At 43.6% G+C, this 25,974-nt stretch overlaps 1 protein-coding gene across 1 annotated transcript; it reads right to left on the reverse strand.

Annotated features, from left to right (window-relative positions):
- Positions 1-8,260: 8,260 nt before the first annotated feature.
- Positions 8,261-9,235, reverse strand: LOC140897814 (olfactory receptor 52P1-like). Its single transcript, XM_073310946.1, has one exon. The coding sequence runs from the start codon at positions 9,197-9,199 to the stop codon at positions 8,261-8,263; it is 939 nt and encodes a 312-aa protein (XP_073167047.1). The 5' UTR covers positions 9,200-9,235.
- Positions 9,236-25,974: the final 16,739 nt, after the last annotated feature.

A 25,974-nucleotide genomic window follows, 5' to 3' on the forward strand; every position in this document is an offset into this window, starting at 1 on the left:
GGGAAGAGCTAGAAAAGGATCGCTCAAAACTATGTGACTGGGCAAAAAAATGGCAATTGAAATTCAATGCTGATAAATGGAAAGTAATGCACATTGGAAACCATAATCCCGACTATACGTATAAAATGATGGGGTCTAAATTAGCGGTTACCACTCAAGAAAGAGATCTTGGAGTCATTGTGAAGAGTTCTCTGAAAACATCCACTCAGTGTGCAGCTGCAGTCAAAAAAGTGAACAGAATGCAGGGAATAAATAAGAAAGGGATAGATAATAAAATATCATATTGCCCCTATATAAATCCATTGTACACACGCATCTTGAATACTGCATGCAGATGTGGTCGCCCCATCTCAGAAAAGAAATATTGGAATTGGAAAAGGTTCAGAAAAGGGCAACAAAAATGATTAGGGGTATGGCACATCTGCCAGATGAGAAAGGATTAATAAAACTGGGACTTTTCAGCATGGAAAAAAGACGACTAAGGGGGGATATGATAGAGGTCTATAAAATCATGACTGGTGTGGAGAAAGTAAATCAGGAAGTGTTATTTACTTCTTCTCAAAATACAAGAACTAGGGGTCTCCAAATGAAATTAATAGGCAGCAGGTTTAAAACAAATAAAAGGAAGTATTTTTTCACACAACACACAGTCAAATTTGTGGAACTCCCTGCCAGAGGATGTTGTGAAGGCCAAGACTGTAACAGTGTTCAAAAAAGAACTAGATAAATTCATGAAGGATAGGTCCATCAATAACTATTAGCCAGAATCTGCAGGAATGGTGTCCATGGCCTCTGTTTGCCAGAAGCTGGGAATGGGCGACAGGGGATGGATCACTTGGTGATTCCCTGTTCTGTTCATTCCCCCTGGGGCACCTGGCACTGGCCACTGTTGAAAGATAGGATACTGGGCTAGATGGACCTTTGGTCCGAACCTGTATGGCTGTTCTTCTGTTCTTATCAGTACGCCCACCCCTCGATGTGGGAAGAATATGCCACAAGCATGTGTTAACCAAGCTGAGATATTCCCCAACATTTCACTCAAATGCACACTGATTTAGGTAAAGCAAAAAACAAGTTTAACTACAGAAAGATAGATTTTAAGCAATTATGATACCAAACAGATCAAAGCAGATTACCTAGCAAATCAACAAAAACACAAACTAAGCCTAAAATACTGGTTAGTATTTAGCAGATGACACCACAAACCCAAACGGAGCTACCTGAGGGTATACCTGGGCCACTCAAATACAAACAGCAGACACCAGCCAATTTCCCAGCATCCCAGGCTCACCACTCCCAACCCGATTGAGTATAAACCCAAAAGTATACTGTGTTGCACTACACAGGGACCTGTACAGAACTTCACCAAAGTGGTTCCAGTCCCTGCACGATATGACCGGAAAGGTGAGATATTGGAAATAATTTCCCTACTAAGTATATTCAGGTTTAGCACAACTAAGTTTCCACACAAGAATTCCATTATTAGTGCAAAGGGAAAGGGAACTTGGTGCTGATTACGTCCAAAATACAATTACAAGCAGATACACACTTATGTGTAAAAAGAAAAGGAGGACTTGTGGCACCTTAGAGACTAACAAATTTATTTGAGCATAAGCTTTCCTGAGCTACAGCTCACTTCATTGGATGCATCTCTGAAACACTTATGTGTTTCATTCTTGCAACCACACAGTGATATGCATTAGCTAAATATTCACCTCAGGATCAGAAAATACCTTCCCATCATGGCATGACTCCAGAGGCGTAAGGAAAACCTCTGACAAAGGAACCCTTAAAAAAATTACTCTTTATAAGAACAGCCATCCTGTGTCAGACCAATGGTCCATCTAGCCCAGTATCCTGTCCTGTGACAGTGGCCAGTGCCAGGTGCTTCAGAGGGAATGAACAAAACAGGTCATCATCAAGTGATCCATCCTCTGTCACCCATTCCCAGGTTCTGGAAAACAGAGGCTAGGGACACTTGAGAGCATGATTTTGTATCCCAGCCCATCCTGACTAATAGCCACTTATGGACCTATCCTCTGTGAACGTATCTAGTTCCTTTTTGAACCCTATTGTAGTCTTAGCCTTCACAACATCCTCTGGCAAAGAGTTTTACAGGTTGACTGTGCGTTGTGTGAAGAAATACTTCCTTTTGTTCATTTTAAACCTGCTACCTATTAATTTAGTTTGGTGACCCCTAGTTCTTGTTATGAGAAAGAATAATTAACAGTTTCTTATTTACCTTCTCCACATCAGTCATAATTTTATAGACCTCTATTGTATCCCCCCTTAGTCATATCTTTTCCAAGCTGAAAAATCCCAGTCTTATTCATTTCTCCTCATATGGTATGTTCTATACCCCTAATAATTTCTGTTGCCCTTCTCTGTACCTTTTCCAATTCCAATCTATCTTTTTTGACATGGGGCGCCCACATCTGCATGCAGTATTCAAGATGTGGGCATACTATTGTTTTATATAGAGGCAATATGCTATTTTCTGTTTCATTACCTATCCTTGTCCTAATGATTCCCAACATTCTGTTAGCTTTTTTGAGTGCTGTTAGACATTTTGTGGATGTTTTCAGAGAACTGTCCACAATGACTCCGAGAACTCTTTTTTGAGTGGTAACAGCTAATTTCAACCTCATCATTATATATGTGTAGTTGAGATTATGTTTTCCAATGTGCATTACTTTGTATTTCTCAACGTTGAATTTCCTCTGCCATTTTATTGCCCAGTCACCCAGTTTTGCGGGATACCTTTGTAACTCTTCACAGTCTACTAAGGACTTAACCATCTTGAGTAATTTTGTATCATCTGCAAATCTTGCCACCTCACTTTTAACTCCTTTCTCCAGATCATTTAACAATATGTTGAACAGTAGTTGCCCCGGTATACCATCTGGTCCTGGTGACTTATTGCTGTTTAATTTATCAATTTGTTCCAAAACCTCTTTTAATGACACCTCAATCTGGGACAGTTCCTCAGATTTGTCATCTAAAAAGATTGGCTCAGGTTTGGGAATCTCCCTCACATTCCAAGCTGTGAAGATCGATGCAAAGAATTCATTAATTTTCTACGCAATGGCCTTTTTTGGTCTTCTTACTGTGTTTTTTTAATGTGTGGTATACATTTCAATTGAGCATCTATTATGATGTCTTTAAAAAGTTTCCATGCAGCTTGCAGGGATTTCACTTTTGGCACTGTACCTTTTCATTTCTGTTTAACTACCTTCCTCAATTTTGTGTAGGCCCCCTTTCTGAAATTAAATGCTACAGTGGTGAGCTGCTGGGATGTTCTCCTCAAATAGGATGTAAAATTTTACAATGTTATGGTCACTATTATGAAGTGCTTCAGCTATATTCATCCCTTAGACCAGATCCTGTACTCCACTTAGGGCTAAATAGAGAATTGCCTCTCCGCTTGTGGATTCCAGGACTAGATGCTCCAATAAGCAGTCATTTAAGGTATCAGGAAACTTTGTCCCTGCATCCTGCGCTGAGGTGACATGTGCCCTGTCAATATAGGGATAGCTGAACCCCCCTCCCCCCCCCCCCCACACACACTATTACTGAGTTTTTTATTTTTAGAGCCTCTGTAAGCTCCATGAGCTTTTCTCAGTCAGTATCACCGTCCTGGTCAGGTGATATCCACACTGCTAAATTCTTATTATTATTCTATGGTACAGTTTGGTTCATTTAAGATTTTTTTCTTCAGTTGATTCTATGCATTCTTTCAAATATAGTGCCACTCCCCTCAAGGACGACCAGTTCTCTCCTCATCGGGTAAGTCTCAAATTTCAATACTGTGTTCATCTTTCAGAAATTGATGCACAAGTGGGTTGTACTATCCTGCATCAGAACTAGTACCATGGGACTTCTTTACTCACTGTGTGATTCCCTCACCACTCCCAGGGCCAAAATGACCTGCAGGCAGATTGTATACGTTTCTGAAGTTTTTTTCCTACATTTTTTCCTGTATTTTACTTCATTTTCAGTGAACACAGCGTCTCTCAAACCACTGGAAAACTATCTGTAAGTAAAGCAGAAAACTGCATCTGCCAGTTCACTGTATTGTAAAAATGACCATGTCTTGGAATATGCCAATGTCAATGAGAAAGACCAAGACATAAATTTGCTGACTCTAGTGTCCCTAGTTCATTTTCACTCCTTCTTTGGACTTTGCGCCACTTACTCACCTATGACATTAGCATGCCTCTGCTCTTGGTTGATCTCTGGCTCCTATACCTGGCCCAGCTTTGGGACTCCTCGTACTGTGATGCCTGCTGATGCTGGAGCAACTCAGCTAAGGGGGCTGGAACACGGAGGGCCAGGAGGCCAGGGCCCACTTTTTAATGTGGTTCGGTTTTTCACTGGCTAACAGCAGGTGGTAGGGACTTCAGGGGTTGGGAGGTCAGTCTGTAGGAGAGGATGGACTCAGTAGGTGGTTGGCAAAGGGCCATGGGGAAAGGAGAGTGGAGGAGAGGAAGGATTCAATGACCAGTAAGCAGGAGAGTGGAGGAGAGGAAGGACTCAGCTAATGGCAGGTGTGGGAAGGAATGGGGGAGCAGGATGGAGGACAGGAGGGACTAAGCAAGCTGCGGGTAGTGGGGCCACAGAGGAGGGGGTGGAGGAGAGGATGGATTCTGGATTAGATGCAACACCGTGGGGAAAGGAGGGCCCCATGGGGCAGTGGAGGAGGGGAGAGGCTCAGTGAGTGGTTGGTTGTGGGGTCCTCTCAGGGAAGGAGAGGAAGGATTCAGCGATAAGCAAAGAGGACCCCGGCAGAGGGGGAGAGCAGGGATAAGAGGAAGTGGAGTGTGAGTGGGACCATGGAGAAAAAGCAGGAGGGGGAATCAGGGTGGAGTGCAGGCTGGGACACCACAGCCCAGGTGACCCCTCTCTCAAAGGTGGCAGGTTGGGGGCTGCACAGCCGAGGGAGGTTTAGCCTCCCCTGGCCTATTATACCTGCTGCCTAACTGGGCCACTTCCTACCACCTCCCTGCGAATGTCCCAAGGTCTCCGTCTGGGGTAAAGCAGCATGAAGGGTGTCTGCTCACCGCAAGGAACCTTCTGGTGGTGGCATGTAACAAGGTCTTACTCCTTTCTTCTCAGGCAGCAATGGCCTCTTCCTGTGGTGTGGCCCAACCTCCAAGGGCCAGCTCAGTCCCAGGGCTCTCCCCTGCTGGGATAGTCCAAAGAGCAAATAAAGGGGATCAATTAAGTCCAGCATTCATATGAGAGATGAATGCTTCCCTCTCAGGCTGTGCCTGCAGCAGGCCCTCTCTTCCCTTACAGAGGGACCTTTGGGCAGTTGTTCAGAGGGAGATTCTGCCTTCCCTCTGATCCTCTCCCCTGGAGCTGCCAGTAGCGGGTCTGCTCTCCTCCCTGGTCTGCCATAAAACAAGCTGCTCCCCTGCCTTTTTGCCTTTCTCAAGCACTTCTCTTCAGACTTGTTTTCTCTTCCCCATTTTCCTGTTAATTTACTTGCTGAATGTTTGGCTTCTTTTAACTCAATTTGAAATGTAGCGACAAACTCATTGGCTTTGGGAAGTAATCTTGCTGCTTCGTATAGGTCTGTGTCTTTAGATTGTAGCCGTTTTGAATGAACATTTCCCGTTTCCAGAATTTTTCAATGAGAAAAACAAAACTAAATTTTTCTATTAATTTCTTTAATGTTGGAGGCTCATAAACTTCATCGGCATTTTTGCTCAGGAGAATTATTTCTGTGGGTGCCTTCATTGTTTCTAAATACTGAATCTAAAGGAAGGAGTGATTCATACTGGTTGTTGATCAATTGTGTAGTCAATTGCTTAACCAAGCTTTCATTTGTTATGAAATAGGTTCAAGAGGCCAAATAAACGTCAGGTTTACTGTTCTAACCTCAAAATAGTACAGGAAAATATTAGTCCTGGGGAAGCCGTCTCTTGCAGTGATGTTACATTCACCTTACTCAGTAAGTGTGCCCCCTAAAGTTACACATTTCAGCTTTTATCATTCATATGAAGATTTCACAACTTACACATCTCTTTACACATCACTAAAATCCAACCCACCCATTTGTCCCAGTTCCCTAATGTAAGTGGGGAACTATTGTGGGGAACTTTCCTGGCTTCTGCATTACCCCAGGGGAATTCGCTGAGGAAAGGGTCTGAATCCCCACTCCCTTTTCCCACAGACCTGCCTGACCTCAAGGACTCCCCTTCCACTCTCCTGTGTGGCAAAATCCTCATAATGGTGACACGGCTGGGTCCAGGATTCCTGGGAGGCTGAACCCCCAGTCTCATCATGGTCAGTTAGGGACAGGGGCTAGGGTGTCCCCACTCCAAGGTACTCTCTTCACACTGGACACTTCCCTGACCCCCGATCACTAAATTAAGTTCAAACCAAATATAATTTATTAAACAGCAACTGTAAGAACAATAAACAAAAACATGGGAAAGGTTCACGGAAACAAGAAACCCCACTCTGTGGGCACGGGTACATCACAAAGAACCCTCTCTGGGATGCAAGGAAAGATCATAGTCTGGTCCACTCCAAAATCAACTGCGCAAAGCAGAAAGTTATTTTTACTCAAAGGTGATGTCGTAGTTAAATACAGCAGTCCAGTTCTCAAAAACACATAGGTTTCAGAGTAACAGCCATGTTAGTCTGTCTTTGCAAAAAGAAAAGGAGGACTTGTGGCACCTTAGAGACTAACCAATTTATTTGAGCATGAGCTTTCGTGAGCTACAGCTCACTTCATCGGATGCATACCGTGGAAACTGCAGTAGACATTATATACACACAGAGACCATGAAACAATACCCCCTCCCACCCCACTGTCCTGCTGGTAATAGCTCATCTAAAGTGATCATCAAGTTGGGCCATTTCCAGCACAAATCCAGGTTTTCTCACCCTCCGCCCACCCCCCACACACAAACTCACTCTCCTGCTGGTAATAGTCCATCCAAAGTGACCACTCTCTTCACAATGTGTATGATAATCAAGGTGGGTCATTTCCAGCACAAATCCAGGTTCTCTCACTCCCTCACCCCCCTCCAAAAAACCACACACACAAACTCACTCTCCTGCTGGTAATGGCTATTACCAGCAGGAGAGTGAGTTTGTGTGGGGGGGGCGGAGGGTGAGAAAACCTGGATTTGTGCTGGAAATGGCCCAACTTGATGATCACTTTAGAAAAGCTATTACCAGCAGGACAGTGGGGTGGGAGGAGGTATTGTTTCATGGTCTCTGTGTGTATATAATGTCTACTGCAGTTTCCACGGTATGCATCCGATGAAGTGAGCTGTAGCTCACGAAAGCTCATGCTCAAATAAATTGGTTAGTCTCTAAGGTGCCACAAGTACTCCTTTTCTTTTTGCAAAAACACACAGTTTCACAACTCTCCCCAGTAAGCTCTAGTAGAATGTCCTCAATTCCTACAGCAGCTTTCCTGTATTAGGACTTTCCAACTGAAACATTAGGATTATCCTCCAGGTTTCCTGATGGATTCAACGTAGAAAAATCAGGTAAATTTTGCTCATCAGATCACTGTACATATGATAAAGAAGTTCAGCTTTGCCATTTCTTTCTTTTTCTCTTTGGCTATCTGAAAGTGTAGCTTCTCTTTGTAAAACTGAACAAGAACCATGACCACACAGGGACTAATGGAAGACCACTTTGCATCAAAATGCTACAGTATTTTATGGTAGTCTTAGGGCAGGTCAACACTACAGCTGGGATCGACGCTCATAAATCAATCCACCGACGGTCAATTTAGCGGGTCTAGTAAAGACTGGCCAAATTGACTGCAGATGGCTCTGCAGTCGACTCCCGATGAGAAGAGTAAGATAAGTCGATGGGAGATTTTCCCTCCTCAACTGCCCCGTGGTGTAGACTACATGGTAACTTGACCTAAGGTATGTCGACTCGAGCTACATTATTCACATAGCTGGAGTTGTGTAGAGTAGGTTCACTTACCGTGGTAGTATAGACATAACCTTAGAGTCACAGAAAGGCTGAGTAACAGGGTGTGTGGGGAGGTAGGCTGATGGGTGACAATGAAAGAGGTCAGGTGATGGTCAGAGAGATGGAACTCAGCAATAGAAAGAGCAGTGCTTAATGATGGAGTGACAAGATATTGGGTGGGAGGAACTTCTCAGACTGTGAACTTCCATAATGGTTAGCTCAACCAAACTGGGACAGGGTGCCCTTGATTAATGAAGAGATATGCTTTCCCCCTCTAGTCACCCAGTTTAAAGTCAGTGACCACAGGCGATCACCTTCTGCAGGTGTATTTGCCTACTTTGTCACGAAGCTCTTTGGTTTTGACCCCATAAATGATAGGATTGAGCATCGGAGGGATAAGGAGATAGATGTTGGCCCAGATGATGTGAATGTAGGGAGAGATGCCTTGCCTGAACTGGTGTGTGATATTGGAGAAGAGGCCAGGGGTATAATATGTCAGCATCACACAGATGTGGGTTGTGCAAGTGTTGAGGGCTTTCTGGTGGGCTCTCTTAGAGGAGATTCTGAGGACGGCCCTGATGATCAGACCGTAAGACAGGGCAATGAGCGTCAAGTCTAACCCATTGATTACAAACATTAGCACCAAGCCATATATCCTGGTGACGGTGATGTCCCCACACACCATCTTTGCCACAGCTATGTACTCGCATTGCGTGTGGGGGATAATGCGGTTGGCACAGAATGGCTGCTGACTCACGAGCAAGGGCAGGGGCAGAATGAAGAGAACAGCTCTTATCAAACCTGCAAGCCCTAGCTTAGCTAGTCGTGCATTGGTGAAGATGGTGGCATATCTCAGAGGGTTACATATGGCAATGTAGCGATCGAAGGCCATTGTCACGAGGACGGCTGAGTGCATAACAGAAACCATGTGGAGGAAGAACATCTGGGTGAGGCAGCCAGCCACAGTAATACCTTTCAAATTGAACCAAAATATACACAGTGCCTTTGGTACGACAAAGGTAGGTGTTGCGATATCTGTAAGCGCCAGCATGCAGAGCAGCAGGTACATCGGCTTGTGCAGGGTCTGCTCCTTACCTACAACAGACAGAAGTGTGAAATTTCCCAACAGGCTGATAATGTAGAATGTAGTGAAAGGGATGGAAATCCAGATATGGGCAGCCTCCAACCCAGGGATGCCCATTAGGATGAATGTTGAAGGGTCAGAGGAGGTGAGGTTGAAAGCTGCCATGAGGTGGTTGATGCGTCGATACAACTCAGAAATGCTCAAGGTGCCTGTGAAGGGACAGAAGCACAGCAAAGGGGGTTACATACTTTATAACAAATAGTAGGGTAAATATTTTATAGTTATTAACAATCCTTGTGAGTGGGGACTGAAGAACCACTGATAATGTAACTCCCTGCCTTATATAGCTTTAACATATGGCGGGAACCCTTTGTTTCAAAACTTGGTTCCCAGATCAGTTTGTGGGAAAATTACAGACTCCCCAGGCTGGAGTCCAGAGTTATGTGGCCTGGTCACATGCCCTTGTAGAGTCATAACATCCATTACTTATAAGCTGTCTGACGCATTCTCAGGGAGGCTCACAAGGTGGGAGATAAGTTTCTCTTAAGGCCTGTTGTTTCCCCCAATGGCTCATTGCCCTGAATAGGCCTTTCTCAACCAGCTATCTAGACTGAAAACATCTTGCCTAGTGGGCGTTACCCAGGTGTAACTACATTTGAAAAACAGATAAGTATTCAATATTCATAACTTCAGGCAATATAATATAATATGTTATGCATACAAATAGGATAATCATATTCAGAAAGTCATAACTTTTCCAATGGCATATTATAGAATCATAGACTTTATGGTCAGAAGGGACCATTATGATTGTCTAGTCCGACCTCCTGCACAACACAAGTCACAGAATCTCACCCACCCACTCCTGTAACAAACCCCTAACCTATGTCTGAGCTATTGAAGTCCTCAAATCGTGGTTTAAAGACTTCAAGGTGCAGAGAATCCTCCAGCAAGTGACCCATGCCCCACACTGCAGAGGAAGGTGAAAAGTCTGCCCTGGAGGAAAATTTCTTCCCGACCCCAAATATGGCAATCAGCTAAACTCTGAGCATGTGGGCAAAACTCACCAGCCAGACACCCAGGAAAGAATTCTCTGTAGTAACTCAGATCCCACCCCATCTAACATCCCATCACAGGCCATTGGGCATATTTACCATTAAAAGTCAAAGATCATTTAATTACCAAAACCATGTTATCCCAACATACCATCCCCTCCATAAACTTATCAAGCTTAGTCTTCAAGCCAGATAGGTCTTTTTCCCCCCACTGCTCCCCTTGGAAGGCTGTTCCGGAAATTCACTCCTCTGACGGTTAGAAACCTTCATCTAATTTCAAGTCTAAACTTCCTGATGGCCAGTTAATATCCATTTGTTCTTGTGTCCACATTGGTACTGAGCTTAAATAATTCCTCTCACTCTCTGGTATTTATCCCTCTGATATATTTATAGAGAGGAATCATATCTCCTCTCAGCCTTCTTTTGGTTAGGCTAAACAAGCCAAGCTCCTTGAGTCTCCTTTCATAAGACCGGTTTTCCATTCCTCGGATCATCCTAGTAGCCCTTCTCTGTACCTGTTCCAGTTTGAATTCATCCTTCTTAAACATGGGAAACCAGAACTGCACACAATATTCCACCTCCTTATCTCTACTGGAAATACCTCGCCTGATGCATCCCAAGACCGCATTAGCTTTTTTCAAGGCCATATCATATTGGCGGCTCATAGTCATCCTGTGATCAACCAATACTCCGAGGTTCTTCTCATCCTCTGTTACTTCCAGCTGATACGTCCCCAGCTTATAACAAAAATTCTTGTTATTACTCCCTAAATGCACGACCTTGCACTTTTCACTATTAAATTTCATCCTATTACTATTACTCCAGTTTACAAGGTTATCTAATGTTCCTGTATGATATCCCAGTCCTTCTCTGTATTGGCAATACCTTCCAGCTTTGTGTCATCCACAAACTTTATTAGCACATTCCCATTTTTTGTGCCAAGGTCAGTAATAAAAAGATTAAATAAGATTGATCCCCAAACCGATCCCTGAGGAACTCCACTAGTAACCTCCCTCCAGCCTGACAGTTCACCTTTCAGTGTGACCCGCTGTAGTCTCCCCTTTAACCAGTTCCTTATCCACCTTTCAATTTTCATATTGATCCCTATCTTTTCCAATTTAGCTAATAGTTCCCCATGTGGAACCGTATCAAATGCCTTACTGAAATCAAGGTAAATTAGATCCATTGTGTTTCCTTTGTCTAAAAAATCTGTTACCTTCTCAAAGAAGGAGATCAGGTTGGTTTGGCACAATCTACCTTTTGTAAAACCATGTTGTATTTTGTCCCAATTACCATTGACCTCAATGTCCTTAACTACTTTCTCCTTCAAATTTTTTCCAAGACCTTGCATACTACAGATGTCAAACTAACAGGCCTGTAGTTACCCGGATCACTTTTTTTCCTTTCTTAAAAATAGAACTATGTTAGCAATTCTCCAGTCATCCAGTACAACCCCTGAGTTTACAGATTCATTAAAAATCCTTGCTAATGGCTTGCAATTTCATGTGCCAGTTCCTTTAATATTCTTGGATGAAGATTATCTGGGCCCCCCGATTTAGTCCCATTAAGCTGTTCAATTTTGGCTTCTACCTCGGATGCGGTAATATCTACCTCCTTGTCCTCATTCCCATTTGTCATCCTACCATTATCCCTAAGCTCCTCATTAAAGATTGAGGCAAAGTATTTGTTTAGATATTGGGCCATGCCTAGATTATCCTTAACCTCCACTCCATCCTTAGTGTTTAGCGGTCCCACTTCTTCTTTCTTTGTTTTCTTCTTATTTATATGGCTATAGAACCTTTTACTATTGGTTTTAATTCCCTTTGCAAGGTCCAACTCTACATGGCTTTTGGCCTTTCTCACTTTATCCCTACATGTTCTGACCTCAATAAGGTAGCTTTCCTTGCTGATCCCTCCCATCTTCCACTCCCTGTAGGCTTTCTGCTTTTTCTTAATCACCTCTCTGAGATGCTTGCTCATCCAGCTTGGTCTACAACTCCTGCCTATGAATTTTTTCTCCTTTCTTGGGATGCAGGCTTCTGATAGTTTCTGCAACTTTGACTTGAAGTAATTCCAGGCCTTCTTGGCCTTTAGATCCACAAGTTCTTCAGTCCAATCCACTTCCCTAAATAATTTTCTTAATTTTTTAAAGTCATCCCTTTTGAAATCAAAAACCCTAGTCACAAATCTATTTTTGTTTATCCTTCCATTTAGTTTGAACTGAATTAGCTCATGATCGCTCAAACCAAGGTTGTCCCCTACAACCATTTCTTCTATGAGGTCCTTATAGTACATGACTCATCTTGCATAAAATGTATCATAATTATGCTATAAACTATAATCATATCTTAATAATATCCCTATGAACAATATGGGGTACAGTGTCACAAAAATATCAATGGTTATTTCTACCAGTGAAATGTCTGAAGTTACATAACAAAAACAATTGGAAGCAAAACTGAGTAAAGTTTGTGACACCGAGACAGCAGTTCTGTGGCTTGCCAAGGCAAAGAGACCCTGAAACTCCCCAAACACACTCTGTACCAGGAAAGGTCCCAAAGCTGGCCTTGGACCAACAATCACAATGAAAAAAAATTATTTCAGCAGCACTGCCCACCCGTCTGTCTACATGCTGCTCTGCAACCCTGTGATGTTCCCCTCTGGTGTTATCCAGACCAGTGATCTGCTAGGTCACTCCTATCCTTGACTCCTGGAGCCAGCCTTACCCTGCTCACCTGTGAGATCCCCCACTCCTGGGCTGTTTACGTACAGTCTCTGGCATGTAAGCAGTTCCTTGGATTGTGCAGCTGAATGACAGTAGCCAATATATCCAGTCCAAGACACAACCCTAGGAACCTCCGTCTTGCAGTGTCCAGTTATGCCCATGGGACGCTGCAAGCTTATATGAGTTTGTCAATTTAACAAAAGAATTGATATGCACCAGGCTTTTTATCCCAAGGGGAGTCTCTAACACACTTCAAACCAAACACACTGCTTCAGGTAGACTAAACAAACAAATTTATTAACTACAAAGATAGATTTTAGGTGATATTAAGTGATAGGCAAAAAGAGTGGTTACCAAAAATAAACTATAAGGACTCAGTCTAAACTCTCAACCCTATTAGACTGGGCAATATCTAGATTAAGCAGTTTTTCTCACCCCACTGGATGTTGCAGTCCTTAATATACAGATTTGTTCCTTAAACCTGGGTCTTGTCTTCTTCTCGGTGTCTTAGCTGCTTACAGCGAAGGTGGGGGCAGAAGAATGGCACAGTCTGTTTTATACCCTCAGTCCATGTTCTTGGGGAGCACAAGTCCAGGCATTTCTGGGGGGCATTGCTGAGTCTCTCCAAGCAAGGTTAAGCAATTCCCTTTGCGGGGCCTCATGCAGGTGAGTCATTGCATTGGAGCTCCCTTGCTGGACAATGGCTGTTGATGGATTGTTTGACACCCTGCCCGGGCTTTGGTTACTTTCCTTGCTGTTGCCTCTGGGGGTCTAATATCTGGCTGATTCCCCAATTTACAGCATGTTTTAGTGATCATCATACAACACAATTCTCATATCTCCATATGCATTAATGATACACATGTATGGATAGAGACATGACTTTCAGCAGATCATAACCTTTCCCCGATACCTTACAATGTATGCTTTATATGTAAGATCATGATCATATGAAAATGAGGCATATGGGGGTTACAGTACTGTCCCTGAAGGTATAGAATGTCACACCTCCCCCAACAAATCTTTCATTTTGTTTACATATTCCCCATTACTCATCCCAATATCACGCTTAAGTTTCCTTAATTTAACTCTATATGTTTCAGGGGTAATATGAAAACTTCACAAAACAGTATCTTTAAATTTACAATAGTCTAAAGCATCTTCAATAGCCATTCCATTGAATACATTTCGAGCTTTACCAGTTAATTTTGCAATCAGGGTAGGAACTCTCTTATCATGTATCACACACAGCCTGTCGAAGGCAGTCAGATATTCAGCAATATCATCATCTTCACTGTCTGCAGGACATGAGTGTTCCCATTTGTGGATTTTGGGAGTGATGGGAGTCATTGGGGGCTAGGGCCTCTGGTTCTGCTTCTCTATCAAGTCCAGTTGGTGTTTTTGCACTCTCTCTCTCTCTCTTCCATAGCCCTTCTGTGTGCAGCCTCCTCCCTGGCTGCCTCTGCCTCCATAGCCCTTTGGAGTGCAGCCTCCTCTTCTTTGAGCCTCATTTCTGCCTGCCACGTTTGAAAATCACAGTACTTTTCCTTCTCTGCTGCTGCCAGTCTGGCCCACTCTAGTTTTGTAGCTGCCTCACTGGTAGTCATTTTTCTGCATTCTTGTGCTTATTTCCCTCACCTGAAATAAGCAAACATAAAATAACAAAACTGTGACCTCCTCCTGACTTTTCTTAGCCACTGCACTGAAGACTCACTTAAAATCAGAAATATCAGTGCTTAAAGTGTGAACTTCACTTGGAGTAACAAGCTGCACATACACCCTGTTCGCTGCGCCACTGTGACGTTCCCCTCATGTTATCTGGACTGGTGATCTGCTAGGTTTCCTTTCTGTTGCCTCTGGAGAGCTAATATCTGGCTGATTCCCCAACTTATAGCATGTTTTAGTGACCACCGTACAACACAATTCTCATAACTTCATATGCATTAATGATGCACAAATATGGATAGAGAAATGACTTTCAGCAGATCATAACCTTTACCCTGATACTTTACCAGGTATGCTCTATATGTAAGATCTGGAATATGGGGGTTACAGTACACTCCCCCAAGGTATAGAATGTCACAGCACCCACAAAGACTCAGTGCTACTCGCCTGTCACTGTACACACCCTGCCTGCCTCCACAACCCTCAGCAGTGCCCACTTCTCTGTGTACACCCCCTGCCTGCCCCCACCGCCTCTAGCACTTCCAGCCTGACTCTGTACACCCCGCTTCCTGCCTCACAACCCCTGATGCTGGCAGGGGCGGCCCATCCATATAGGCGAACTAGGTGGTCTCCTCGGGTGCCAAATTAAATGGGGCACCAAATTCTAGGGGGGGAAAAATCAAATTAAAAAAAAAGATGAAAAAATACAAATAAAATAATGAAGATGTCATTATTTCAATTCCCATGTGCGTATGGACGGAATATGAGTTATAATTCATTTCTCTACATTTCTGAGAATGCATTAATACGTCAAATCTTTTATTTACTGCAAAAATAAATAATATTTAGCCAATTTCTTTTTCAATTTGTGAGGCAGGGTCAAGATGACCCACTCCACAATTTTGATAAGCAATAACTCAGCCACAATGAAACACGTCTGCGAGAGGCAAAAGCTGCAACGCTAGTGACTCCTAACTCGAATATACATCAAGGTCGCATAGCTGGAAATTCATGTAGAGTGGAGATATCACAAGTTGATATCAAATGGTCATTTTAACACACGTTGCAGGTAGATGGTTAAGAATCGAGTGAATACTGTGGAAAATTGTGTTTCTTGGTGCCAAAGAATAAAGAATAACATCTTTCAGCATTATAAATCCAAAATGTGAGTATCTTTAAGCGTTATTAAACCTTAGCATTATTATTGGGCTGTATAATTATGAACTTTTCTTTGTTATAACTGGTTCACATGCAATAAAGTCCATAAAAGAAAAATATTAATGCTTAATAGACTATGAAAGTGATGACATCACACTCCAAGTGGGTAACCGTGAGGAAGGGGATTACTTTCCAAACAACAGGTGTGGGGTTATAACATCAAAAAAGATCATTGTGTTTCTGTGTAAATGCTGTAACTAACCGTTTTAATAGGGAAGTGAGTGTATGTTACTAATCACTGAACCTTTAAGCAGTGAAAAGAAGTGTTGGGATGGCTGCAATGTGGTTTAAATCGCCAACCATGTGGTGGGTGTGTCAGCCATCCTTAACGCGATCATGCTTGCAGTCGGGAGCACAGTATATAACAATATTGAAATGCCCCATGGCAGAAAGAGGAAAAAGAAAATCCTGAGGAGCTGAGTATCGTAAACAAAAGGCTGAGAAGGAAAAGGACCAAGCAAAACAGGAAGGATCTTTCCTGAAATATCTTCTCTTTAATCCAAATAAAGATGGAAGCAGTTCACAGCATCCAGATGAAGGAATTTTACTTGGAGAGGAGGAGGTTAGCTCACATCCGAATGGAAGCAGTTTGGAACATCAAGATGAAGGTATATTACTTTGAGATGAGGGTAGCTCACATCCACAAAAAAGCAGTTTGGAAACTCAAGATGATGGAAACTTACTTCTAGATGAAAGCAGCTCACAGCATCAGATGGATATGGAAGTGGAGAAAATTTATTCACCTTCAGAGACACATGCAGAAATTGAAGTAAATGAAGTAGAAAGAAGAAAGGATGAGGAAGTTACAAATAAGTTACAGTATGGGGACCCAACTTCATGGCCCAGATGTGATGACAGTGTGCGGCAAATTCTTGTGGAACATGGACCTGAACAAGTTCATGAATTTCCCTTCCCTAAGGATGGAAATAAAAGAAAATTATCTGCTGAGCATTATGAGAGGAAACTCATTAATGGGGAAGAAATTCATGGAAACTGGTTACAATATTCAGTGTCGAAGGACTCTGTGTTTTGCTTTTGCTGCAAGTTGTTTAGAAATCAAGCAATTAGTACATCATTTACTGAAAATGGTTCAAAGGACTGGAAAAACATATCTTCAATTCTCTCTTCACATGAAAGAAGTACAGAACATTCGGAATGTTTTCAAAATTGGAAAGAACTTTTGAATTACTATTGAAAAAAGGAAAAACTCATAGACTCATAGATATTAAGGTCAGAAGGGACCATTATGATCATCTAGTCTGACCTCCTGCACAATGCAGGCCACAGAATCTCACCCACCCACTCCTGCAATAAACCTCTCACCTATAATAAAACTATCTATGAAGAAAATTTACATGTGATCAAGGAAAAAAAAGAATATTGGCAACAAATATTAGAGCGTCTGATTGCTTTAGTGAAAGTTCTTGGTGGACAAAATTTAGTATTCCATGGCTGCGGTAGAAATGAAAAATTATACACTCCAAGTAATGGAAACTTTTTAAAATTTGTTGCATACCTAGCTTTGTTTGATCCAGTCATGAAGAAGCATCTATGTAAAATAACTGATCATGAAACACAGGTTCATTACTTAGGGAAAAATATGCAGAATGAAGTGATTCAAATCCTAGCAAAAGCCATTAAAAAGAAAATTGTAGAAGCTGCCCATTCTGAAAAATATTTTTCAATAACACTGGACTGTACACCAGATGTGCGTCATGTTGAACAAATGACGATGATCATTCATTTTGTGGATACGGAAAAGCCTGCAGATGAAGATAATGTTGAAGTGCTGATAAAGGAACATTTTTGGGGTTTCGTACCACTGAAGGAGATGACTGGAGCATTTATGACTGAAACTGTTCCACAAGAGCTTGAAACAATGTCATTATCTGTTGAAAACTTACGTGGCCAAGGCTATGATAATGGGAGTAATATGAAGGGTAAAGACAATGGTGTGCAAAGGAGAATGATGGAAATCAATCCCTAGGGCCTTTTTCGTTCCTTGCAGTGCGCATTCTCTGAATTTGGTTGTCAATGATGCTGCTAGATGCTGTTTGGAGGCAAGCAGTTTCTTTGACCTGGTGCAACATGTTTCTGTTTTTTTCTCAGACTCAACACGTCGTTGGGAGATTCTGACTCACCATGTGAATTCTCTAACTGTGAAACTACTTAGTCAGACAAGATGGGAGAGTCGCATTGATGCTTTGAAGCCTCTTCACTATGAACTTGGAAACATTTATGATGCCCTAATTGAAATTTCTGATGATACTACCTTTACTGGATCATATGGCAATACAGCACGTTCAGATGCAGAAGCTCTTGCAAATGGCCTTTCCAAGTTCAAATGGGTGACTTCACTCTTTTTGTGGTATAATATCCTTTTTGAGATTAACCTCACTAGTAAGCAGCTTCAGAAAAATAAACTTGAACATACATTCTGCTATTAAAAAATTGCAGCAAACTAAAAATTTTCTGGAGGAATTCAGAAGTGATGAAAAAAGAAAAGGAGGACTTGTAGCACCTTAGAGACTAACAAATTTATTTGAGCATAAGCTTTCATGAGCTACAGCTCACTTAATCGGATGCATGTAGTGGAAAATACAGTGGGGAGATTTTATACACACAGAGAATATGAAACAATGGGTGGTGTTACCATACACACTGTAACCAGAGTGATCACTTAAGGTGAGCTATTACCAGCAGGAGAGCTGGGCGCGGGGAACACATTTTGTAGTGATAATCAAGGTGGGCCATTTCCAGCAGTTGACAAGAATGTCTGAGGAACAGTGTGGTGGGGGGGAGAATAAACATGGGGAAATAGTTTTACTTTGTGTAATGACCCATCCACTCCCAGTCTTTATTAAAGACTAAGTTAATTGTATCCAGTTTGCAAATTAATTCCAATTCAGCGGTCTCTCGTTGGAGTCTGTTTCTGAAGTTTTTTTGTTGAAGAATTGCCACTTTTAGTTCTGTAATCGAGTGACCAAAGAGATTAAAGTGTTCTCTGACTGGTTTTTGAATGTTTTAATTCTTGACATCTGATTTGTGTCCATTTATTCTTTTACGTAGAGACTGTCCAGTTTGCCAATGTACATGGCAGAGGGGCATTGCTGGCACATGATGGCATATATCACATTGGTAGATGTGCAGGGGAAGGAGCCTCTGATAGTGTGGCTGATGTAATTAGGCCCTATAATGGTGTCCCCTGAATAGATATGTGGACACAGTTGGCAACGGGCTTTGTTGCAAGGATAAGTTCCTGGGTTAGTGTTTTTGTTGTGTGGTGTGTGGTTGCTGGTGAGTATTTGCTTCAGGTTGGGGGGCTGTCTGTAAGCACTGACTAGTCTGTCTCCCAAGATCTGTGAGAGTGATGGGCCGTCCTTCAGAATAGGTTGTAGATCCTTGATGATGCATTGGAGAGGTTTTAGTTGGGGGCTGAAGGTGATGGCTAGTGGCGTTGTTATTTTCTTGGTTGGGCCTGTACTAGGTAACTTCTGGGTACTCTTCTGGCTCTGTCAATCTGTTTCTTCACTTCAGCAGGTGGGTACTGTAGTTGTAAGAATGCTTGATAGAGATCTTGTAGGTGTTTGTCTCTGTCTGAGGGGTTGGAGCAAATGCAGTTGTATTGTAGAGCTTGGCTGTAGACAATGGATCGTGTGGTGTGGTCTGGATGAAAGCTGGAGGCATGTAGGTAGGAATAGCGGTCAGTAGGTTTCCGGTATAGGGTGGTGTTTATGTGACCATCGCTTATTAGAACTGTAGTGTCCAGGAAGTGGATCTCTTGCGTGTACTGCTCCAGGCTGAGGTTGATGGTGGGATGGAAATTGTTAATTCATGGTGGAATTCCTCAAGGGCTTCTTTTCCATGGGTCCAGATGATGAAGATGTCATCAATGTAGCGCAAGTAGAGTAGGGGCATTAGGGGACGAGAGCTGAGGAAGCGTTGTTCTAAGTCAGCCATAAAAATGTTGGCATGCTGTGGGGCCATGCGGGTACCCATAGCAGTGCTGATTTGAAGGTATACATCGTCCCCAAATGAGAAATAGTTATGGGTAAGGACAAAGTCACAAAGTTCAGCCACCAGGTTTGCTGGTGATGAAGGGTTCGAAAGAACACTGGTAGATTCTCTCGAGCTTGTTGCAGAAATAGACTTTCCGATAGAATTTGAACCAGATCCAGTTTGCATTTGGTAAAAGAAGCAGCAGTTTTCATATAAAGGATGAGACACACTCAATCAGAACCCAAAACAAAGGTTCAAAGTGAATTTCTACTTTGCAGTTCTTGATACTGCTATTCACTCGGTTGATGAAAGATTTCAACAGATGTAGCACCTAGAGTCAGTATTTGGCTTTCTATACGATATCCACAGCTTGCAAAAGAAAACAGCAAAACAGATAAGAGAATTTTGTATAAAACTGGAGTCGGCATTGACTCATGAAAATTCAAAAGACATTGATGCTACAGATTTGTTTAGCGAGCTTCAGGCTTTTTCAAGACAACTCAAGAAACATTCCACTCCTGAAGAAGTACTGAAGTTTGTTTGTGAAAATAAACTCACAGACAGTTTTCCAAACATTGTTATAGCTCTACACATTCTTTTAACTTTGCCAGTTTCCGTAGCTAGTGGGGAAAGTAGCTTCTCAAAATTAAAATTGATAAAAACATCTCTGCATTCAACAAGGGTGCAAGGGAGACTCGTTGGACTTGCCACAATGTCAGTAGAGCATGAAATACCTGGAAAACTGGATCTAAAATAACTAGTGACTGAATTTTCAAAACTTAAGGCAAGAAAAGTCATGTTTTAAGAGAACAGAGGGGTTTTTTTTATTCAGAGTGTTTTGTAAATACAGGTTAAAGTTCATTGAAGAGTTTTCTTATTTCTTTCTGTATTGGATGTGGTGGTAATGGCCGTTAAAGCAGGATAGCATAATGGATGTTTTGGGATTTATAATAATAAAAATTATAATTAACAATTTAATGTATTTTTATTTGAAATTGAACTGAAATATCATCTAGCTGTCATGTGCAAATCTATTCTGAAAATGTTGTGTCTCTGTTTTATCTGATCTCAGAAACATTGGTTGGACAGACGGACAGACAAACTGAATAATTAAGCCTCTGTTTAAAAAAAACGCTTAAAAAACATTAAAAGGAAAAAAGGGGCACAATGTTTCCCAGTTTACCAAAAACTTCAGCCTAGATCTGCCTTGGGGTTTGGGGGTGGAGATGCCGATTGCATGGTTCACCTAGGGCGCCAGTTGCTGGCAGCTAGTCTAGGGCTGCCCCTGGGTGCTGGTCACTGGTCCATGTAGATCCCCCGTCCCCAGAACTTCCATCCCTGCCACATAGGGATACCCCTCACTCAGGACCAAAACCAGGTGCCACACACCACAGTGACGGCTCACAGAAATATCTCCTCAGACTAGGTTAGACTTAGTGTCTGCCTGCCCCAGGGAAAGGGGGAGATGAGACTGAACAGCCTTTCTGGGGGCAAAGAGAACCCCTGTAGCAGCTCAGCCTGTGCAGGGAAGGAGAGGGGGACAGACCCAGTGGGAGGGAGAGAGTATGTGGAGACTAAAAGGAGCCAGCATGAGTAACTCTTCCTCAAAACGACACAAAGATTTGACGTACTGCAGCCAGTTAGAAACCCAGACATACCTTTCTGAGGCTGCTTTTCCATGTTGGCAATGGCTGACGTTGCCACGAAACTGTAGTGTGCTTTCTTATGGGAGGAAGGATGGTCCGGATAAGGCACAGTGTCAGAGACGATCTGCTGCAGTGTGGTCCACTTTACATTCCAGTCTGAGACACCTCCCGGACCTAGGAGGGCTCATGGCACCTATTTGGTCTGTGCATTGGGGAGGACGTCCATTCCCCATTTTGCATAGTTTCAGGACTCCGAGGACACTGCATGTCCCGCTGTCCCACTCCTGTGTGTGTTTCTGGACCTCCCCCGGTGACATTTGCAACACCACCTCTAAGCCAGAAACATGCTTTTAATTTTATTGCCTTTTGTGCTTCTCATCCTCTCCAGAAACAGAGATGCAGGGGCTCAGAGAGAGCAGACCCCTCTTCCCCCTTGAAAAAAAATTGTTATCCTAATTGTTTTGAAGGTTTAAGCCTGTGAGTTTGAGATTTCAGCAACTCTCCTGTCAGTTCTTCTTGAGTCCAAAGAGGATCACCCATCCTTAGAGGCCATGGGATGACTCCAGATGAAGTCACTGGAGACTCATGGCTGATGTAAATCAGGGCATTTATTTAAGTCACTACATGTGGATTTAGGGGGAACTCCTGGCTCTGTTGAGAATTTGGCCTTTGATCTCAAGGGGGCCAGATTCACCCTCAGTGTTTAACTTTCGGCTCCTGGCTGTGAAAATCACGGCTTTGGGTCCTGCTGCAGAGAGTGCTATTCTGTTAGGGTGCTGAAAGTGTCTGAGGGAAACCACCAGTTCATGTGGTGTTCTGAGACTGGGAATGAAAGTTGGGAATTTCAAAACACAGGGGCCCTGATTTTGCTCTCAGAGAGGCCAGTGTCAATCTGGAGTGACCCAGTGAAGACAGAATGTGAGAGCAGAATATAGCCAGTGTGTGGTTCATTCTTGTTGTGAACCTCCTGGTAACACACATACCCACCGCAGAGGCTTTGGCTGCACTTCCTTACAGGTCAGTGAAGTTGCTGAATTGGAAAACTTGAGCGAACCAGAGGAAAAACTACACCACCCAAAAAAGGAAGCTACTGAGAGTGAAGGACACAGGAAGAGAAAGGGAACTGAACTTAAAAACAAATATTTGTCTAAAGTATTTCCAATACATTTGTCGTTCCAATTTTACCAGGTAAATCCCTTGGTGTTTCTGAGAGTACTAAACAATTCAAGTCACTGTGCTGGTGAATTCCTGCCCAGATGGTTCTTGACTTGAACCCTGGAACCCTTCCTGATCCCTCAGCACTAACTTTAATGCAAAAATAGGCAACTCACCGCAATCTCACTCAGCAGAGAAAGGAAATCTCCTTACTGCTACTGCAAGGCAGAGTCTTGAGAATCAGTGTATGAATGTCACATGTCTGACACTTTACATGCTGCACAGTGACCTTTATGATTCCCCCCGAACAGTCCCTGTGGACTCTCAGGTTGGCCAGGACTCCCAGACAATTCCCTGGACTCTGTGAGCAGTGGGAAGAGCAGAAAATAGACCCTAGAGAACTTCAGCCTGAGAGCCACCCTTGGGAGTGAAGAAATGATTCCCCGATAACAGGGGCTCAGATTTTCAGGGAAAACTGCATCTTGCAAACTATTCAGACTAGCAATTGATGCTGCCTTTCTTTTCTGGGTGTAATGCACTGCCCCTGCACTCTGTGTGGGAATGCTGCCACACGATACGGGACCAAAACCAATTTTCAGTTGATGGTAGCGGTGAACCGCTGCATACTGCCCATGCAATTGTAATGTCCCATCCATTAGCCCCTGAAAAATCAGTGCCACCCCGTCGAGGCCAAATTACGTGATCCTGAATTTATGCAAGCCATAATTTTATGTAAAAGGTTTTCTTCTCCCAGGACTCTGGCATCAACTGTATTTGCCAGTGTGCCTTTGTGAGGTCTGAAGTTCAGTATATATCTGACAGCTACCAACTGTTTTAATGGTTAATCTACTCTCTGTATCAGGGTGGCATCAAACTTCAATACTGTGTTGATCTTGCACAAATTGGTGCAGAAACGGGTTATGATATCCTGGGTCAGAACAAGTACAATGGGATTTCTCCACTCACTGTGTGCATAGGCGCTGACTCCATGGGTGCTCCAGGCTGGAGCACCTATGGGGGAAAATTGGTGGGTGCTCTGCACCCACCGGCAGCTCCCTGTCCCACCCTCCCACCTCCGCCTCCTCCCCTGAGCGTGCCTTCCCCGCTTCTCCTCCCAGCGCTTGCTGCCGCGAAACAGCTGTTTTGTGGTGTAACAAGCTGTGGGAGGGAGCGGAAGGAGCGGGAACACGGCATGCTCAGAGGAGGAGGCGGGGAAGAGGCGGGGCCAGGGCGGGGATTTGGGGAAGGAGTCCAATAGGGGCAAGGAGGGGGTAGAGTTGGGGTGGAGACTTTGGGGAAGGGGTTGGAATGGGGGCGTGGCAGGGGTGGAGTTGGGGCGGGGCTGGGAGCGGGGGGACATGAGCACCCACTGGCACCAGGAGAAGCTGGTGTCTATGACTGTGTGATTCCTTCAGCTCTCCCCATGGTGAAATGACCTGGAATTCATCTCACATGGTGTCCCACATTCTTTGAAGGAACAACCATGGAATTTTCCTGATCTGTTGCCCTGGGGCCATTTCAGTATGCTGGTATTTTAGGTAGTGTGCCCTGCTCAGGTAAGAACATGGTGGTAAAGGAATCAAACAACTGCTCCTAGACAAATTGGAGGATTGGGCCAAAAGAAATCTGATGAGGTTCAATAAGGATAAGTGCAGGGTCCTGCACTTAGGACGGAAGAACCCAATGCACAGCTACAGACTAGGGACCGAATGGCTAGGCAGCAGTTCTGCGGAAAAGGACCTAGGGGTAACAGTGGATGAGAAGCTGGATATGAGTCAGCAGTGTGCCCTTGTTGCCAAGAAGGCCAACGGCATTTTGGGATGTATAAGAAGGGGCATAGCGAGCAGATCGAGGGATGTGATCGTTCCCCTCTATTCGACATTGGTGAGGCCTCATCTGGAGTACTGTGTCCAGTTTTGGGCCCCACACTTCAAGAAGGATGTGGATAAATTGGAGAGAGTCCAGCGAAGGGCAACAAAAATGATTAGGGGACTGGAACACATGACTTATGAGGAGAGGCTGAGGGAGCTGGGATTGTTTAGCCTGCAGAAGAGAAGAATGAGGGGGGATTTGATAGCTGCTTTCAACTACCTGAAAGGGGGTTCCAAAGAGGATGGCTCTAGACTGTTCTCAATGGTAGCAGATGACAGAACGAGGAGTAATGGTCTCAAGTTGCAGTGGGGGAGGTTTAGATTGGATATTAGGAAAAACTTTTTCACTAAGAGGGTGGTGAAACACTGGAATGCGTTACCTAGGGAGGTGGTAGAATCTCCTTCCTTAGAGGTTTTTAAGGTCAGGCTTGACAAAGCCCTGGCTGGGATGATTTAACTGGGAATTGGTCCTGCTTTGAGCAGGGGGTTGGACTAGATGACCTTCTGGGGTCCCTTCCAACCCTGATATTCTATGATTCTATGATTCTACATCTGGATCTCCTGTTTGGGCTACCATCCCTACCCCCACACTTGCATCATAGGTGCCTTGCGGCCAAATTTGGGCTCCAGAGGGTATGAGTCTGATGGGTTGTCACACCTGGGGTGCAGTCTGGGAGCCATGAGAACTGCTGCACCCCTCTAACCACCCAGCTGGACTGGCCCTGTTTCACACTGCTTTGCTGGTGATTCAGCCTCTTCAGGCCCTGTGATCACCCAACACGACAGCAGATGGTGCTGCATACCCAACTGAGCTACCTGAGGGTTTACCTAAGCCTCGCAAGTATAAGGAGCAGACACCAGCTGATTTCTCAGCTCTGAAGGCTCAGACCCCTCCCTCCCCGGAGTATAAACCCAAAATTATACTGTTTTACGCTGCACAGGGATCTGTACAATGTAAGCTCATTAGTACAGTTCATCCTCCAGTTCTTGGGGGAAGGAAATGCCATAAGCCTGTGTTAACCAAGCTGAGATTTTCCCCAGACACTTCATTCAAAGGCACACTGGTTTAGATCAAGCAAAAAAAAAACAAGTTTAACTAGAAAAAGATAAATTTTAAGTGATTATGATAGCAAATAGATCAAAGCAGATTACCTAGCAGATAAACAAAACTGAAAACTAACCTAAAATCCTAGTTAGACTGCATGTGAATTAGCAATTGCTCACCCTGGCTGGGCATACAAGCAGTACACCAGGTTTCCATACAGAGCTAAAAATCCTTTTAACCTGGGATCAGCACTTCCCCCAGTTCACTCTTTGTTCCTCTTGTGTTTCCAGAAGTTCTCTTGCGTGGGGTGTGAAGCCACAATATGGTGTCACATCCCTCCTTCTACAGCTTTAACATATAGCAGGAATGCTTTGTTCCAAAAAGAGTTCCCAGTCCAATTTGTGGAAAAGTACAGATACTCAAAATGGAGTTCAGTGTCATGTGGTCTGGTCACATGCCCTTGCATGTCCTCCTGAGTCATAGCATCCATTATCCATAGGCTGTCTGGAACATTCTCAGGAAGGCTCACCAGGTGGGGGATAAGCTGCTTCTCAGGCTCAT

The sequence above is a fragment of the Lepidochelys kempii genome, chromosome 1, assembly GCF_965140285.1.
Source record: "Lepidochelys kempii isolate rLepKem1 chromosome 1, rLepKem1.hap1, whole genome shotgun sequence".
In the NCBI taxonomy this organism is placed as follows: domain Eukaryota; kingdom Metazoa; phylum Chordata; order Testudines; family Cheloniidae; genus Lepidochelys; species Lepidochelys kempii.